Source organism: Nothoprocta perdicaria, unplaced genomic scaffold, assembly GCF_003342845.1.
Source record: "Nothoprocta perdicaria isolate Ctin4 unplaced genomic scaffold, notPer1 scaffold_11, whole genome shotgun sequence".
Lineage (NCBI taxonomy): Eukaryota > Metazoa > Chordata > Aves > Tinamiformes > Tinamidae > Nothoprocta > Nothoprocta perdicaria.
In genome coordinates, this window is record NW_020454205.1 from 3395497 (window position 1) to 3414720 (window position 19224).

The 19224-nt window shown below is 42.1% G+C and overlaps 2 protein-coding genes across 4 annotated transcripts; both read right to left on the reverse strand.

Moving 5' to 3' along the window:
- LOC112956289 (caspase-8-like) lies at window positions 1-8406 on the reverse strand. 3 transcript variants are annotated; one of them, XM_026049802.1, is made up of 9 exons: window positions 8290-8406; window positions 5071-5408; window positions 4251-4356; window positions 3010-3148; window positions 2837-2899; window positions 2440-2507; window positions 1843-1975; window positions 758-1259; window positions 1-468 (listed from the first exon to the last, which is right to left on the reverse strand). In XM_026049802.1, exons 2-9 carry the CDS (start codon window positions 5373-5375, stop codon window positions 333-335), a joined length of 1452 nt encoding a protein of 483 aa, XP_025905587.1. In that variant the 5' UTR covers window positions 5376-5408; window positions 8290-8406; the 3' UTR covers window positions 1-332. The 3 variants fall into 3 exon arrangements, with proteins under 3 accessions (XP_025905587.1, XP_025905573.1, XP_025905580.1); XM_026049788.1 differs by lacking the exon at window positions 2837-2899 and having other exon boundaries at window positions 2938-3148; XM_026049795.1 differs by lacking the exons at window positions 2837-2899; window positions 8290-8406 and having other exon boundaries at window positions 2938-3148; window positions 5071-5422.
- Window positions 8407-10404: 1998 nt separating this feature from the next.
- On the reverse strand, window positions 10405-18002 carry LOC112956309 (caspase-8-like). The gene is made up of 8 exons (XM_026049813.1): window positions 17859-18002; window positions 16688-17017; window positions 16024-16129; window positions 14876-15014; window positions 13792-13883; window positions 13052-13163; window positions 11915-12404; window positions 10405-11061 (listed from the first exon to the last, which is right to left on the reverse strand). Exons 2-8 carry the CDS (start codon window positions 16996-16998, stop codon window positions 10932-10934), a joined length of 1380 nt encoding a protein of 459 aa, XP_025905598.1. The 5' UTR covers window positions 16999-17017; window positions 17859-18002; the 3' UTR covers window positions 10405-10931.
- Window positions 18003-19224: the final 1222 nt, after the last annotated feature.

Sequence of the window (19224 nt, forward strand, 5' to 3'; positions counted from 1 at the left end):
ATACACAAGACTCTGTAACAGTTGTCTCTCAAATTTGGCAATGTGTTCCATCACTTTTGGAACAATATCTTACTAAAGAAACAACAATGTAGTACAGCTGATAGAACAATGAGTGTATTTTAGCCAGCAAACTACAAATCAGAAACCAGTTCAGAGATATTCTCAAGTATAAAATGTCATATAAAATATAATTGCCTGAAAATGTAGCTGAGGAGCAATAAAACAGCTGCTCTTGCGCTAAAAGCGGACAGTGCAAGTTGTCAGTAATGTTTTACCAAAGCCTGAGCTTGTACCGGCAGTTTCCCAGTTGCTGCTCTGCAGTTCCCTCACTTTCAGTTGACAGGAAAGATGAGCTTTTTCCTCAGTGTGAAACTGGGCTGTGGCATCTGCTTCCCTGCATTCTGCGTGTCAAGCTTTCTGCTCACCTCTTCATTCACTGCTGTCAGGATGGTGAGAATATCTTCTCCTCTGCAAAAATACAGGTATGTTTTGTATTAGAGAAGTGGTTAATACCAGAAAACTTAATGTGTTCTCATGTATCTCGAGCCCTACACCAGCCCTAATCAATCCTGTTTTAAAGGCTTCAGCAGTGAGGTAAATTGTTTTTAGCAATCTGTTTATCTTGTTGCTCTGTCTAAAACTACTGTTTTCAGTCTGAGCAAGCACTCCCTTCCAAACATCATCTGCCTCCACATCCAAACCAAATTCCCATCATTCAGAAGGAAAATCCAGGTGTAGCCTATGGAAACATAGTTACCGAGGACAGCTCTCCTCTAAGTGCTGGCACAGTGACTGTATATACCAGCTGCCATGGCTTGGGCTTCTGTAGGAAACGTAGTCCTGCAGAGTAGCCATGCCCAGGAGGAAGTCTGCTTCTGAGGGGATGAAGTCCAGGTGCAGTCTCCCATCTGTTTCTACAGAAGAATCTTGCTCTGCAGAATCCACTTCAATGACTACACCTTGCTGGCGAGCATCTCCTTGGCAGGCCTGAACAAAGAAGACTTTTGGTTTTCCTGCAAGTGAGTGGCAATTCTGCCCAGTGAAAGAAGTGGTCAGTTCCTGGATAGGTACTTCCTGACCGTCAACACCATATATAATGCCTTTCTTTCCATGAGAGAGGATGCAGCAAACAAAGCAGTCCCTGTCCTTGTGGTCCTCATGCTGGTACCTTTTCACAACGTTATGGATTTCCTTTGCTGTGAGGTCTTTATATTCTGCTATTTTAAAGTGAAGCTTGCTAAAGACTTTCCTTAGAGCCGCTAGAAAGTGAAAAAGAAAAAAACAGAGAGAGAACTGGACTAGAGTGTCATAAAGTTTTTTCTTCCATTTTTATTCCCTCCAAAATTACATTAGTGTAGATAACCCAGATGTTTCTTAATCCTGCTTGACTTCTGTAACTGGTAGTTACATTCTTGCTTTGAAAAAAATCATCTAGTGCTCTGACTGCTAGTCATATCATTAAGTACCCCCCAGTTCTCATTACAAGGCTTCCATGCCATGTTGCTGTTTATTATTTCCTCTGTCTGGAAATGTACAGAGCTATTAAGAAAGCCTTATTTTCAAATTTACTACACAGCTAAGCTTGCTGCTGAAGGTTGCAGAAAACTAAGTAAAATGCTAGTGAGCTGCTCTTAGTGAGCCAGAGAAGCCCCTGATGGGTTGATTAGGGTTCGTCAAGACAGGAAACAGAGCTGAATCAGCTGCTGCAAAGAAAGGAGCCTAGAGAGGGAAGCTTGACATTTGCACCTTTAGTGCAGATTAAGGAATGCATTTTCTATCCTTAAACTAGTCTACTTCCCATGAAGTGACACTATACAAACTCATCTTAAATGTTCACAGTACCTGCATCCACGTCTGTCCCCTTCCGATCCTTCAGCTTATGTCCAGCCACTTCTGCCCCAACTCTCTCAAAATTGTGGTTGTTGAGGATGAGGCACACTCCCCGAGGGCGGCTTGTCATTTTGTAAACTTCGAGCTGTTGGAATAAAAGCACGCTGGTGAAACCACTGCACTCTCCCGCAATGCCTCTCAGCCCTGGACTTCTCCGGCCAGCCTTCCCCAGCCACCTCTGCTCCATGGTCATGGCGAGACATTGCCCCCCTGAGCACAGGGGTCTGTGCTCTGTGCACAGCATGTCCTGCCCCCATCATGAAGCTCAGCCCATCAGGGATACTGCTAATGTGCTCAGCAAACTGCAAATTGCCTGGAATCAGAACATACCTTGCTTCACTTTCAAGGGTTTCTGAAGCTTTCTGCAGCAGTTGCTGCCTCTGATTCAGCTCCAGAAAAAGCTAACTACACAAGTGGTGCCTTTTTCTCTTTTACTCTAGACACAGACTTTAACAACTGTGCTTGTAGTAACTGTTCACCTCAGGGAGGGATGACTCCTTCTCACACAAGATGATGATCATGATGTTTCTAGGAAACAAACCGACTTACCTGTGTATATTGCTGGTGTCTGGCAGGAGAGTCAGATGCCAGAAATGAGGCTGGCCGTATGGTACGGTCTGAACATACACAAAAAAAAGGTATGTGTAAGTAACCTATGTAGTGCTAGAGAAAGGAGAGAAACCTTTTTCCTATACTCCTTCTCAACAAGTATTTCTAGAGATAACTCTTATTTGAAAATACTAAGTTGTGTATTTTTATGATGTTTCTGTTAGTTATAAATCATAAAAAAAAGAAAAAAATAAAAGAGAATAAAAATATTTTGATAGTTAGTTAGTGGGTGCTTGGTCCCTATTTAAGCAGTCACCTTTGTAAAGTGAGCTGTGAGTGGCATACAGAATCCAAAAGTTTGAGAAAAAAGGCCTAAAGAAATTTTTTGAGGTGTTACCTGCAGTGATTCCTAGGATCACAGAGCTACTCTGTCCCTCTGTGCAGAGCATCTCTTCCTGACCTGAAAAGCATTTATCATTAGTCCTGCATGGCACTTACTGGTCACTTCAAAAGTAACTGATGTGCAAGAGGTCTTTTTGTGGTGTTTTTTGTTTTGTTTTGTTTTTTTACCACATAGGCTTAATTCATACTCTTCAATTTTCTTCACGAGGCTCTTGTCAACTTTTTCACAGAGACTCTTCAAGACCTTTAGGTTGTCTTCTCCCAAAATCCCCTTCTTCTCCATCTCAGTGAAAACGTCGATCATTGTCTGGGCAATCAGAAAGGCAGTTTCTCCTTAGGGCACATTCATGCTGCCAAGGGGAGGGAAGCTGCTGCACGTATAGATGTACCCAAGCCAGCTTTAAATGTACTGACAGCCCAAGTGACCTCCCCCTGCCCCACAACACACACCAAGAGTCAGTCTTGCTCACAGGTACCCTGATTGGTACCTCAGCTAATTCAACTCAGCTAAGCAACTTCTTCAAGACATGCTCGTTTCCCTCCTGTTCTTCAGAAATGCTGATCACCACTCTATCTAGATACAAGAATATGCTGTATTTTTTGCTCTCTAACTCATTTTTACACTTGATTTCTGCTTTCAGTCAGCTGCTTTCCAGTGGCAGTTTCATGCACTTAACTAAAATGCAAGAATCGTTTCAGGGATTGCTTCCGGCAGTGAATAAACTGAATCCAACCATGCAAGCATGGTGTAGAGATTAGTCTCTGAAGGGAGAGAGGACGCTGTGGTCATGAGTTCACACCAAAGAGCAAGTGGCAAAGTGCTCTGGTCGCCCCCAGGCTTTACTAGAATGACTACCGAATGTCCAGTCATCTCCTCTGAGGAAGGACAAGTACCCAGCAGTCAGAACTACAGTTGAGATAGCATAAGGGCAACTGGATTTCCATGGGCCATAAATGAAACCCATGCTCTTTTGCCCTAGCTCTGTTAAGAATCTGCTTCTTAGTTCCGTATTTTCTAACTTTGGAAACATAAAGTGGATAAGCCGTGCATTCAATAAGGGTCTAGAAAGCAGCCAAAAGAAAGTTGGGAAAGATGAGTCCACCTGCTAATCACCACTGATTTCTACTTCTTATGAAAAGCCACCGAGTCCCCTCAGCCCTGTATTAAGCTTGACCACTAAGGCCTCAGTGCCTCTCACTGGAGCAGCCCAACCTCCCCGGCCTGTAGCACTGCTACAGGGGCTACAAGCAACACTAGCACAGACCGAGTCCCAAACTCATGGGAGGCCAATTCCATGCACCCTTTCTTGATATTCTTCAGTAGCAGTGGCACTCAGTCCCAGCAGTAACACCAAAATACATCCATAGGTTAAAATAATGATTAAAAATGGGATTAAAGTCATTCTTACACTCTCGGTGTTCAGCTTGGATTTTGGTAGTTCTTTTCCCAAAAGAAATTTGAAACACTTCAGCTCCTCGGTGGTGATATTTTCAAACAACTGAAAGAGCAGGTACCTAGAAAGGGAGTAGAGGAGACACAATTTCCTTTAGTGCAGTTTAACAGCATACTGTTGAACTGTGCTCTGCCCCCATCCTGAACAATATCTATAGACACGTTTTCCTTTTTTACCCATGGAACTTCAGTGCCAGGAGACACTCCAGAGTCAAACCATTTTTCAGATGTGATTAGCAAGACGTGCATTTTTCTAAGAACTGTGTTGAAACTCTCTGCAACTAAGAATAGCCACACTGCCATGACTAATAATAGCTCTTCACATCACTCAGTTCCTTAGGAGCAGCGAAATTTTTGCCAGCTATACAATCAATGCAGTGAGATGCAGGGTAGAGCTGGACTGCATCTACACTGGGAGAGAACATGTCTGAACAAGCTTGAATTGCTGTTTGCAAGCCACTGTGCAGAACCAAGGTAGAAGTGAAAAAGTATTTCACCAAAGTGCAGCTTTCTTTTCTCCCCTTTACAGAAATTTTACTAAATAATCCTTCACAGCTTGCACCTGCTTTCCCTCTGGAAAGTGTAGAAATCTGTGTGTGCTTCCCAGCTTAGCCTGGGGTTCAGGTCTGTGGTAAAACTTACACTAACTAATGAAAAAAGAAACTGTTCTGAGAGACAACTCCCAGGTAAGAGGCAGCCTGGCTGCTAGCGCCTGTGCAGCGCTCACACTCCTGCCCTCCCGGCTGCCGGGGGAAGCCACGGCCCCAGGTACTCACCTGAACGGAGACACCTTCGCCCTGCCCGGGATCTGAAGCTCCCTCTCCATCTCCTCCCGGCTGGAGCCCAGGTGGCAAACCAGGATGTCCATGCGATTGATCCGGTAGAACAGCTCCTTCAGGAAGGCCTGATCACTGTCGCTGATCAGGGCTTTCTCCTGCAGTGCTTGGAAGAAGGCCTTAGGCTCCTGGATGGCTTCCTGCTTCCTCAAAGGAATGTGCTCCAGGCTGAGGAACTTGAGAGCCGCCAGGTCATCTGTGGCCAGTGACTCGCTGATAACAAAGAGGCGCCTGGAGAATTCCATTGTCCCCCGCTGCCTCCGGGAGAGGTTTCAGGCCTAAGGAAGGAGAGACAGGCAACGTTTTTCCGGCTACCTCTGCACTTCCGCGCTCAGGAGGCGGCGCCGGAGCGCTGGGAGCTGCAGTTCCGCGCGCTGCCTCACAAGCAGGGAGGGACACACAAGCAGGGAGTCCCAGGAGGAGGACAGCAATGGACAGGCAGGTGGGAGCCACCAGGCTAACCCTTGGGGCTCTCTCTGGGACTGGCTGCTCTCCACGAACCCTGGTCCCTTCCTCCAGCTACACAGTTCACGTGGCTCCCGACAGCTCAAGTCTCCAGTGGCCTCTAACTCTCCATGATCAGGACAAAAACAAACCAAAACAAAGACCAACCAAAAACTGTCTGCCACCTGCGACTTCTTCCAGGCGTGGTTTAGGCCCTCCCAGTTTGCAGTTATGAATCACTGTGAAGTGAAAAGAGGTAGAAAATTCCTACTGCTTAGGTTTACACAACACTGCGAAGGACGTGGTTCTGTGGCTGCTGCTGATCAGATCAGAAACCGCCTCCAATGATGAGCTCGACGGAGTCCATTTCTTCTGAGAAAAAAAAATACCTGTGTAACCACAGGTCACTTCCTTCGGTTTGGCCGAGGAAGTCACTTTTTTTTTTTTTTTTCAAAATTCTTATTCAATTACCATGAAATAATATTACACCCCACTTTGCTGCAAAAAGGGGGCTAGTAGCAGAAGTGATACTTAAGTACCACGGTTGACTTCATACCACAAGCAAAGCGTGATGTGCTGCAGGTTTTTTGAAGTATGAACTGCACCCTGCTTTTCTGAACTCTTATCTTTTTGTTTCGAGTAATTCACACAACCTTTCACTGAGATCAGTAAGCGGAAACTAGTGGGGGAGGCAAATGAAGGCCTTTTAGCTGTATTTTGATATAGTTCATAAAAAAAGGAAAAAAAAGAGTTGAGACCATTTCAAAACTAATTGTTAGTGTGACGTTTTAAGGTTTGAGCAGACAAAACAAATTATCTCAAATCTTCATATCCAATCAAACTTAGAACAAATAAATAAAAGCTTTTCTTGGCCACATGCATCCCAAGGATATCTTTGACAGGAATGAAAGAATTACAAGTCCACTTGTGTAAACTAAATTTACTTCTGTAGGTATGAAGTCATTTTTCTGCTTACTTTTTTGCCGCAATCGCCTCTAGTTTATAGGTATTAAAAATTAATTCTCATTTTAATATAAGATAGAATCATTATGATTGGAAAAGACCTTCAAGATCACTCAGTTCATCCATAAACCCATCACCACTGTGTCCCTAAGCACCTCATCTACACGTTTCTTGAACGCTGCCAGGGACGGTGACCTCACCACTGTCCTGGAGAGCCTGTTCCAAGGCTTCATCACCCTCTCCATGTAGAAATTCTTACTAATACCTAACCTGAACCCCCCGTGTCACAATTTGAGGCCATTTCCTCTTGTCCTGTCAGTATTTATTCTGGAGAAGAGTCCGAGCCCTGCCTCGCTATAACCTCCTTTTGGGTAGTTGGAAAGAGTGATAAGGTCTCCCCTGAGCCTCCTCCAGACTAAATAACCCCAGCTGCCCCTCATAAAGGCTGCACTGCAGCCCCTCCATCAGCTTCGTTGCATTTCTTTGGACGTGTCAGAAGGCAAATTTTTTTGATTTCCTTATTGTGAACAGTCTGCAGGCTGTTGGTAGGAAATGCAGCACAGTTATGCCAGGTGTTTGATCCTGTACCCCAACAAGCACTGACTGTTGCATCGTCTCCTTCCCAATCCTCAAGATTTGCTCAAGAGCCTTTTAGCAGGATTGACTTTCTGAGCAGGGCAGCAGTGTGTGCCCATGGCACAGTTTCACCTCTGTTTTGCCATCCATGGGATTTCACTATGGGAGGGAGGAGATCATATTCCTACTCACAAGGAGTTTCAGCCTTCTGAAACCAAACATCAAAACATTAGTGCTCACTATGAGCAGGAGAGTCACCCTAACACTACCCATACTCCCCAAATAAACAGAGTGTTCTCACTGAGTGCCGTTAAAAACAGTCTCAGTTCCTCAAGAAACACAGCTTAGTATAGCAATATTATCAAGAGGACATATTTATACTGCTATCAGCAAAAATTGCTAAAAAAAAAAAATAACCTGACAGGTTAAAACAGCTCATGATTTAACTGGCCCCAAGAAATGTAGTTAAAACAAGCTTTTTTTCTAGTAATTAGTCTTGAAGGTGGTACGGCTGTGACATGGGCTGTATAAATCAGGCCTGAACATGAAGCAGTTACATAAACACAAAACCAGTGTAAAAGACACATATCAAGCTCAGAAGCAATGAGCAGAGTAACTTTCCACCTAGTCAGACCACAATACATTTTGCACCCATAACTGCTTGTCACCCCAGGGACCGGGAAATTCCTATGGCTGTCAATAATAGAACGGATAAAGTGATAAATAAAGGCATAAGTACAGAGAAAAAACACAGAAATGACTATATGGGACTTCCCAAAGAGCTAAACCACAGTTTTTTAATGCACTGAAGTCATTTCAGACTGAGCTCTCCGTTCAGATTTTGATACATCTCTTTCTCTCTAGCTGGAAAAAGATTGAGCTGAATAATTTCTGGTCACCATCTTAGTTAAGTCAAAAACAAACAGAAGAGTCATGCAAGGGCTAAGCATGGAACATTTCTCAAGAAAATCTAGCTTTCTGTTGAACAGCTACATCTAAACTGAGGGCATTTTGTTTCAACTCCTTCTCTGGGCTTCAAGACTTCTTGCAGAAGATCTTGCAGACCAGAGACACAAGCAACATTTTAATCAAAACTCTGCAGTTTTAGCTCAACTCTTCACCGATTTGAGAGTGAACCCTTATACAGGCAGTGAGAAACAGTGGGAAAAATCTTACGTATTTCAGTAGGCAGTGCACCGAGGGGAAGCAGGCAGCGTCCACAACACACGCAGGCTTCTCACACATGCCAGGGTCCCATCCTGTCAGCAGCTGATGAACAGCAGGTCTCAAAAGACCTTTCCGGTGGAGAGAGAGAGACAAACTCACCAGGGAAGGAAAACAGCTCTCCGGGAAACGGATGTTAAACTGCAAATGTGAGGGCAATGATGCAAATACCACCCCACTCCCCACCCCGGAAGCTTGCTTCTGCCTGTGCTGCAGTCCTCCCTAAAACTCTTGTGATCATCTTCCCCTTTCAAACAGCTTTACTTTCATCTTGTCTGATTTTCAATTTAAGTCTGTAGTTCTTTAACTCACGGGTCCTGCCAGCTTTCTGAATCCACTTTCTAGTGGTGCTTCTGCTGCTGGCTGCACACACACGCAGCCCTAAGCGTCAGCATCTTCTTACTATTGCATCTGGTCTTCCAGCCAGGAGTCAAAAGAAAAAAGCAAGACAGGCTGGATCACTGTAGGAAGAAGAGAGCCATAAAGCTGTAGAACCAGCGTCCTTCTTGCCTCTCCAGAGGGCCATAAATAGGTGCAGCACAGCGGACATGTGAATTCCCAGTACAGCCACTTCCTGCTGCTGCTTGTAGCCATCAGAATGTATCCTTGATGGGTGTTTTCAACATGCACGTGGTAACAGTGACATACAGGTCTTATCAGTAGCACAGTTTAAAGCCTGTCAGAATCAACACTCCTGATTTTTGTTGCTGTGTCAACAACAGCTGAATTGAGACTACAGGCCTGCTTCTCTGCCACCAGTTCTTGTCTATATGACCACGGTCACTATCTTTTCTCAATATCCTTCCAATATACATTAGCTCTCAACACATTCTCCACCTACTCACTTTTCTTGATCTTTCTCTGTCCTTCAAAAAACAATGCAATAGTCAGTGGCACAAGCCAATGTAAAAAAAAAAAAAAAAAAAAAAACTTTGCAAGAATGTTTTCTGTACAAGCTAGAAATGCCTTCCAAGACATTAATGAAATTAATGCATGTATTAACCTGGACACTTTTAGAGATCGACCACTCTACTACTTGCTCATTTGGACTTGCTTCTTTGTTGATAGCAACTCACAAGTTTGCCTGTGAGGCAACAGGCCATGGGCACAAGAGGAATACTGCATTAGAGTATTTTGATTGGGTTTTCTCTTTTAGTAGCTCTTCATGAGCAGGCAATAACATTGGCTGTGGAGATGAGTGGCCCTTTGATAGGTAGAACAAACTAACATTCAAGGTTGATGATGGGGACGGTAGCATGAGGAAAAAGAAATACTGCAGATGTACAAGTTCACTGCTACCAATGATGTTCTCTCCTAAGCTTAATGGAGTAGCTGTCATCTTTTAGCATGTCATCAGGCAGTTGCTTTAAGATATATTTCTGTACCATAAAGCAACTTTCACAAATCTAACTACTAACTTCATAGCAGGAACTCGTTTATGAAAACAAAAGGTGAATAAATTGATGCCAGATTAACCATGTTTCATTACACGGTTAAACAAATGTCAACCACAAAGCTGTACTGTAACTAACAACACCTACAGCAAACATGCCACAAACAGCACACTCATCTACACAGTGGTTTTAACTCCTGTAGGAAACCTGTATGAATAAAGCCCTAATTTTAAGAATGGACAATCTCCCTTTTACTTGGGAGGTGAAGAAGATAAGGGGAGGAAAACACAGCTTCCAATACATTTCTTGGAATTGCCTGAACATGCCTCAGTCCACTCGTCTGAGAGAGATATACCACAAACAAGGATGACATGGAAACCAGGAGTATTTATTACAAAGGGCCCAGGGGACTTGTAGTTAGTTGACAGGAGGGAGACATCTTAGAACTGTGGTTTTCTAAAGCAGTGATACATTCCTTCCCCATTTGACAGACTGCACAATACAGATTGCCCTCAAGGGCTCCAAGAAAAAAAAAATCATGAATAAAAAAACCCTTATAAATCTCACTGCTGTTTAGCTGAATTGATTAATAATATGAAACAAAGAAAACTGGAAGGAAAGAATCAGAGAAATGAAAACCATCATCACCATCACTGCCATCAACTCCTTCTGGTTCTTCTTAGCAGGGATATTATTTTTTCAAGAAGAATTCAGCTTCTAGATGGCTCATGATTATTCACTTCTGGTAAATCTGTTAAAATCTCACACACACCCCCTCCCGGGAAAGGAATTCTTGCACCTTGCATCTAATGGCAGTTTTCTTCAGATTTCACAGATGAATTCTCTGAAGTATTTTCACTGGCATTTCCAACAATGCTTAAGAACAACAATGCTTTGAAATGTTTCCTTACTTGAAACGAGGACTGTTTGATCCTCACAGCTTCTGCAAGACAGAAGGCAGCTCTGTCCTTCCCTTGTGGCCTATGACACTATGACAGATCCAGATACCAGGGGACTGAGTAACCATGGGAATCAGAAAATTGAGCATATGTGGGCCCTTGTAGGTCTGTAAATTAATTACATGGATTCAGACAATTTCTCTTGCAAATTCTCCTGAATTCCATCCACATTGAGGCCAATTCCAGAAGGATTCCTAATTGATGGTGTCTTTACTTTTTTGTACTTCTCAGTTGACTGAGACTATGGAAATTGCAAGATCACTTGTTTCCTTAGAGTTGATGATATTTTTGGCATCTGCTTCCATCCATTTAATACTCTGCTGGCCACTTTCTTGTTCACTTCTGTCAGGATGGCTACAATATCCCTGCGGCTTGAACAAAAAAAAAAAAAACAAAAGTACACTGAAATACACAGTACATTCAACTAGGTCAAGACATTGACCTAAGTTTTCTCCAATAACTTGAGATCTCAGGGAAAGCTGGCATCTTCCTGTCACCCTTCCTGTCACTGATATTGTGCACTTTATTGTGTAACCACAACACGCAGAACATACTGTGGAATAAAAGCAACCACTGTAGAATCACAAACACAGCCTTCTGCTTTGGCTATGGTCAGAAGGCAGCACTAAAATGACACAGGATCAAGTGTACGCATTTTCCAAGCCTCCTCCTTCTCTGGACTTGATGAGAAAGTGGTGTCTGCAGAGCAATCTTATTTTCTAAAACAAGTTTAGGAAGGGAGGATGAACGTGGGTGAGGCAACAGTGAATTTTACAAATAAAAATACATTTTTTTTTCCTGTGAGCTCAACCAACAAATTTGCCCGTCAACAGGTGTCACTGAAAGAAAGATCCTTTGTCATTTAAAGAAATGTTAGAAAGCATGTATATGCTTGATTTTGTGTACTACACACTTGTCATCTCTTTTACATGCTTTTTGTGCTTTTACACACTTGTTCATATGCAATTATATAAACACACACTTGTTTATATGTAATATTCCAGCATTACAACCCTGGTTCTGCAACAGACAAACTAGGGTAAGTTATTTGAACTTAGAAAAATAACAGTGCCCACTTCTGGAATAATTACTGATAAGACACTGCTCTGGCAGGTGAAAAGCATTATAAAGAGCAAATGCAAAACAGCCATGTTCCAGCTCAGCATGCTTACGTGTGTACATCAAAAGTATACCAGTTGTACCTGTGTTAAAAATTGTACTTACAGTGGGCAAAGCTGCTCCAACTTTTCACAGAGGCACTGGATGTAAACACTGCCAGTCTCCCTGCTGCGGTAAGATTCAAAGTCTTCCACGGTAGACAAGCCAAGCAAAATATCAGCTCGATCGGGTATGGAAGGCAGAGGGACAGCATCTGTCTCCAAAAAGACAGACCAGTCTTCTTCTAACATGACATGTGGATGACTTTCAGACCCTTGGCAAGCCTGGATGAAAAACAGCTTGGGTTTTCCAGCAAGAGAAGGACAGTTAGATCCACTAAAGCATAAGAGTATATCTTTAATATTTATACACTCTTCATCAGTGCCTTTTATTTTGTCCTTTTCACCATGAGAAAGGATGAAGCAAACAAAACAGTCCATATTGCTATGATCTTTCTTGCTGTATTCTTCAACTTTTGCATACAGTTGGTTTGCTTCTAGATCCATATACTCAACTGTCTCAAACTGAAGCCTGTTAAAGACCTCCTTCACTCTCTCTGGAAAAAGAAAGACAGAAGACACTTATTAACAGTGCTAAGGAAAATGAGGAAACTCTAGGTTCTGTGTGGCACAACAGATACTGTCAGAAGCGGTCAGATCCTACCAATAAGCTCACCTGCCTGACACTCAGCCTGGTAAGTCCTAAGAAAACCTTAGATGCCTGATTTTCTTTTTTTTCTTTTTCTCTTTTTTTTTTTTTACACAACAGAGTTAGACAGTCACACTAAAACAAACTGGATTTCAGATTATTTGATTAATCAATTCAATCTAGTGAAGCTTATTGTCTTCTGCAATGCAGTTAACTGTACACCGCATAGCAAACTCAGCTTAAGAACAGCATAGCAATCCCAGCTGCTTAAGAACAGCCCCTTAGAGAGCTAAAGAAGAGATATTCCTTTAGCATGAGAAATTATGTCATTCTGAAATGATGCTTTTTCTTTCAACCTTCCTTATCACCAAAATTATTGGAAGAAGTGGCTTATTTCCAGTCTTTGCAGTGACTCATTCCAGTCATTCTGGAGACTCCTTCTGGAGGCAAAGGAGCTTGTCCAAGCAGCTATTTTTCACAGGAAAGATTAGGTAGTTCTTTCAGAGGGAAACACAAAAAAAAAAACCCAGTAAGTTGGATTTAAATAGTACTTACCTCCATCTTTAATTGTTCCTTCCCTGTTTAAAATGGGATTTTTAAAAATGTAGTTGTTAAGAATCACACAGTAACCATGGGGGTTATTTTCCATCTTATAGGCTTCTGCAAACTGTAGTAACACAGAAAGCAGTAAGACAGCAGTGTCAAACATCCAAGCGGCGTGTGCTACACAGAGATCTTTTCTATGCCATGCCCAAACATGAAAAAAATAATGAGAGCCAAAATACAAGGGAAAACCCCAGAACACAAATGTGCCCTGGGTACGAAAGCATGCTGCTTCCTCTCCCTGAAATCCATTCTCCTCTCTTTGTGGCTGGGATATAATTTTGGAATGAAAAGCAAATATCCTGGCATGTGTGCAGAGGAAAGATTCCTGCACAGTATCATTCTCCCTGGATTTGCTGTGAGGCAGCAGATGCTACTGATCCCTCCCCATCTGTTCAGCTTGAGTTGGAAAAGGATGGGCTACTACTACCTTTGCCTGTCCCAGTCTTGATAATTTTTAAGATTGATTTCTTCCCATGATAGATACTCCTTTGTTTTTTATTGGCAAGGTTGCAACTGCCAGGTGCTTACCAAGGGAAAAGGCTTGGTCTTCTTTTGAAAATGGGAATTCTTCCAAAGCCGACATATAAAGCCATGTTCCCTCCCCTTCACCCTTTTCCCCCTCAGTTTTAGGTACTCATGCTCCCAGGAGCTGGCTGAACACTTTAAAGACAATCTTGATTATTTCTTACCAGGCATGCTCGTGTTCCCCCCACTGCTCCTTGTTCTGCTTGATTCACGAATGTACACATTTGAGAGCGGATTTGTTCTCCAGAAACATTCCCTAAGAGAAGGATAAACAGATCACTTTAGGAATAAATAATAAATCTGTCATTTAGCGTATTTCAGCACCAAAAGGACAACCAAGCAGTGAGCTAGTGTGTGGTTTCCATACTATCAAAACACCACCATTTCGGAGAGGTTGTATCAAGCAAGGTTCCAGTTTTGCAGACATCTTGCTGCAGAGTGAAACTGCAGAACGATGCAATAAAAAATACATTTGTGCTAGACTGCTAAACCTCTGGACAAACACTGCCAAGATTGCAGTCCCTAATTAGGAAGAAGTGAATTTTGTCTCTCAGACACAACGGGAGGTTTGAAACTGGAAGACATGCCCTACATTCCCACAGAATCAAACCTCGCTACAGCCCTTCCCTGCCCTTTGGCTGGCAGGGAGATGCAGGCAGTCTGAGTCTGGATACGAGTGCTCACGCCAGGCAGGCCATTCACTCGCATCTCCACTAGGGGACGGAGAAGTGACAGAGAAGCCCCATTTTTGTACAGTGACTACTACCCTCAGCCTATCCACTTCTGAGGCCATCACCTCTTTTCCAAAGTCTTGTCTTCAGAAACTCTTCCTTCCGCAAAAGCAAGCAGCCTGGCTAACAGCAAGTAAGGCTGACAACCTCCCAGCACAAGGCTAGCTTCCCTAGGCATTGTCTGTCACTTCTATTCTCCTTCAGTGACTGAAAAGCTGAATTGGTCCAAAATCAGCACTGCACTCTTTGTTATGGAAGAAGACTGCTTTAAAGGCAAGGAGGAAGATCCAAATTATTTACACAGCACAGAATACAATCCAGGGAGAGGTACAAGAAGATATGATGGGATGGTGAAGTAGCAGAAAACTTAGAACATCACAGGTACTAAAAACCACTATACCTATCCTAGGACAGTATAAAGCATCTCTCTTAATTCTAGACTCCTCAACTCCGAAGAATAGAGCTGAGAAATGACAAAATTTAGGCCTAGGCTAAATTAGCTGATTATATAATTTACCTTTTGTTTTTAATTCATAGATACCAATTTTTTTCTTCAGATCAGCTCTAAATCCCTTTAATATATCCTTCAGCACTGTCACATCATCTTCTGTAATTACGTGATTTCTTTCCATTTCCATGAAGACCATCAACATTGACTAGAAAAGGAAAAACAAATAATCCAAATTCATACATGACCTTCAGTGACTTCATCAATTAACATTCAAAATATCTGGCACTTCTGGACAGAGCAGGAGACAACATCCTCATTCTAAAAGACTGGTCAGGTAAAAACTGCTTTCTTTTTCCTTCAGACCTCTTTAGAAATGGATCAGGATGCTGTATGACTGAAGAAACATATCAGTAAGGTAAGACAGGATCTTTAGAAGTTGCCTTTGCCTGAGTTATCCTGATTTCTTTCAGCAGTGCAAAACAGTTACGTGGAAACTAATGTGGCAATCCTTTTAAGTGACACTACATTCAGATTAATTACTATAAGCCATTTAGCTGAAATGTTACATATTTTCTAATACAAAAGAGGCCTTCAGAAAAAAAAATAAACCTGATTAGTCCATGAAATTGGAAGTAAATCTGCCTATTTTCCTGCAGGCACCACAACACCATTAGGAGTGACAAATCAGAAGCTTAACAATATCAAGCATTTTATAACACTGTTCGTTATTTACAATGCAGCTATTCAGCTTGCTTACCAAACCTCTTAGTGCTTTTGAGAAGAAGTTAGGAAATGTGCTGCTATCCTTTACAATAAAGAAATATACCAATGAACATAGGGAAAAAATGTGATGGAGCTCAGGTTAGACTCTAAAAGCCTTTTTTTTTTTTTTTTTTTTTTAACACTCCAGTATCCATCACTCCTCCTGAATATAGCAATATAGCATATGGACAAATGCTTCTAAAAATGCCAGTGAAAGACAAAAGAGAGTGGGGAGACAGAGATGGGGTGCAGAAAAAATAAGAACAGGAGAGGGCAGAGAAAAGACAAAACAAAAAAGGTTTTATTCTGTCACAGAAGAGTTGTCAACTAACATAATTCTTTGAAAAAAGGATATTTTTTCAAGAACAAATTTCTTTCTCTTTCCTCCCTCCTTACAAGGGGCAGATTCTGAACTAGCCTTGCATGGAAATTATCAAGACCACAATGCCTACAGCATCTTCCTGGAGCTTGCTCTTTGGTAATTGTTTTTGCAACAGGAATTTCACACTGTTGACATCGTCTGGAGTTAAGTCTTCTGCAATCTCATATAGCAGTTGTCTGGCAAAAGAAATATAAAGACTTTTTAAGAAAGTTCTGACAATTAACTAAAGGATATGAGACAAGCCCTTCTCATCTCCCCCTCCCAAAAACCCACAAATATCTGAAATCCTTACGGTAACAGCTCCAGTCATTATGCAGAGCATCCATTAATATACTGAGGTCATTCAAAAAGAGCAGTGAGTGTAGTTAAAAGTCACATTGTCACAGTTTTACAGAAACTTTAAGGAAAGACTGAGTTTCACTCTGTGGTTCCAGTTATTATGTAAGCCAAATACAGACAACCTTTCTAACACTAATAAACTCAGGGGAAGGGGGGAACACTTTCTTCCCAAAACAAGAAAATCAAAGAAACTCTGTCTCAGAAACACCCCAGCTTGAACTGAAGAAATGTAGAACCTGGTCTTAAAACTCACAAGGGTAGATAGTTGTGCTGTAATACACTTAAACTGGGATATGCCTAAGATGACAGTGGAGACAGAAGACAAGGACGGCACACAGTAGAACTCTTCTGCTTGAACCTTTTCCATGCAAAGATTTAACTACTGCTGTGCTTACCTGTATGGAGATACCTTCACCCTGCCTGGGATCTGAAGCTCCCTCTCCATCTCTTCCAGGCTGGAGCCCAGGTGGGAAACCAGGATGTCTATGCGATTGATCCGGTAGAGCAGCTCCTTCAGGAAGGCCTGATCACTGTCGCTTATCAGGCCTTTCTCCTGCAGTGCTTGGAAGAAGGCCTTGGGCTCCCGGATGGCTTCCTGCTTCTTGAAGGGGATGTACTCCAGGCTGAGGAACTTGAGGGCCGCCAGGTCATCTGTGGCCAGTGACTCAGAAATGTCAAAAAGGAGCTTGTTGATATACGTACTCATTTTACATCAGGACTTGGATCTAAACAGACAGAAGTTGATCAATTTGTCAGTCACTAGTGAAAAAATATGTTTACAAAGGTATCACATTATGTAGAATTGCCCCAAATAAATATATGCAGTCAAAAATACTTCAATAGAAAGAAGATAATCTGCTGTGATAGTTTAGATGCTTTGCTCCATCAGTTCATCAGACTCACGGTGAGCACAAGAAACTCTTTACACAAGTGTAAAGAAAGTAAATAAGGGACAGAGAAAGTTTCAGATTGTTCTTGCTTTCTATGGTGTGTGCAAACAGTAGGGTGTCAGATGCACAGGGTGTGCAGTCCTGGCAGGTTGCAGGTGGCTCCACCTACCTGACCTCACTTCCCTAGCACCGTTTTTTGAAGTTTGATCCAATTTGGGAGCAGGAGACACCTACAGACTCTGAAGTATTATACTGGCTGTATAGTTAACATGACACCCAGGTTTTGCATCATACCAAACACAAGGTTCTACATTAGCACACCTTTTCTTAAACTACATGGCTTCTGCTTTCTATACTTCATGCTTCTGACACAAGCCAATGTAACCAATGCACGTCTTTTATTTTGGTTTGTTGCATCAAGTACAACCCAGTTGCCAGCTCTCAAATGAGTAATTACTTGCTTGTAATTACTACAGTCAAACACAGATTGTGCCAACCCTTCAAAAAATGCCAGGATTCTTGTCAGGCCACTTCCTTTTCACTGAGCATAGAATACATCGCTTTTCACTACACCCTCCATCAACACTTTAAATCTTGACTTTGGCATATGTGCTCATCCCTCAAGCGTAAGAGAAAGTTTTAAAATATGAAGTGCAATCCTTCCATGTTAACTCACCCTGACACTGAGCCTGCCTCCACTGTAGGAGACTCAGTTGGTGTTTTGATCTCTCTGCTTCAGAGCAAAGATGCCCAGGAATCCCTGAAATGAAACTGTCTAGGGATGTAGTTGGTGGAGGTCTCCTGTCTCACTTAATTCACTGTAAGCCTGAAAAGTTAAGAACAAATGAAGTCATGAAAGCAAATCCTCCTACATCAGCAGGATATTAGATGATCTGTTTTACTGTTATTGATTCTGCAAGTGGATTAATACTAGAGCTAAAAATTCCAAAACAGCCCAGCAGATTGTTGAATAAAGCAGTATTACTGTAAATACTCCAGACACTTGGAGGCACTTGTCCCATTCCCTTTCCAAGAAACACGTGGTAGCAGAGCACCCCTTGGAAGACCCGCTTCTAGTCAGTGTTTGCAGCAAGCAGGAGCGAACAGAAACACACCCTGGTGCAGCCAGAAACAAATCCAAACAGCTTAAACAGTCTTCGTGATGCAGCATGTATGACTTAAGCTCTGACCCCTGTATTGCTTCCTGTAAATCCGCTAAAAATTAACTTTCGAACAGATAACCATCTGTATGGTTCAGCTGAGACTAACACAAGACCGAGTATCGTAATATGAACCATATCCACTTAGTCTCATAATTCAATAATCTCAGGTATCTGGATATATGTTTTTATATCCAGAGAAAGGATACTTCCTTTGTAGCTACTTAAGAAGTTACCATCTTTCCCATATATATCATGCCTTCGGCTAAGGATACAAGGCATGTGCTCATGACAGTAAAGCTTGCTGGTACAAGAAATTTTCTTTCTCACTTCTCCAAAGCTCTCCGTTTCAAAAACACAAATTATTAAAATTAAAACAGATGTGCCATGTACACACTGTATTTAAGCCTCTCTGTTAATATAGGGAGTACGCTAAAACAACTTATTCTAACACTTTAAACAAACATTCAATGAAAATATAACTGCAATAAATAATACCACAGTAAAAAGAATTCATTTTACTTCACTTACATGGAAAGACAAGCTGAAGGACTGCTGAAATTCCTCCGAAAAAAAGTGAAAGAACAGACAGCCTGGAGCGCTGAAGTTCAGGAAAAGTTCTGGCCTTTCCTGCCCCGCCTGCCTGTCACATGACTTCAAACACATATATGCCAAGCAATAAGCGGAGATGGTAAGGTTCCCTGCAAGTTTCAACAAATGAATTAATACAACACTTAGGAGAAAAAAGGGCTAAACAGTGCTCTGTCCCATGATTTCACTGGATCTTCTACATCCTCCTTTCTCCGAAATCCTTCTCCAACACACCCAGCTCATTTCTAACATGCATTTTTAAAGAAACTTTTTTCCAAAATGGAAAAGAAA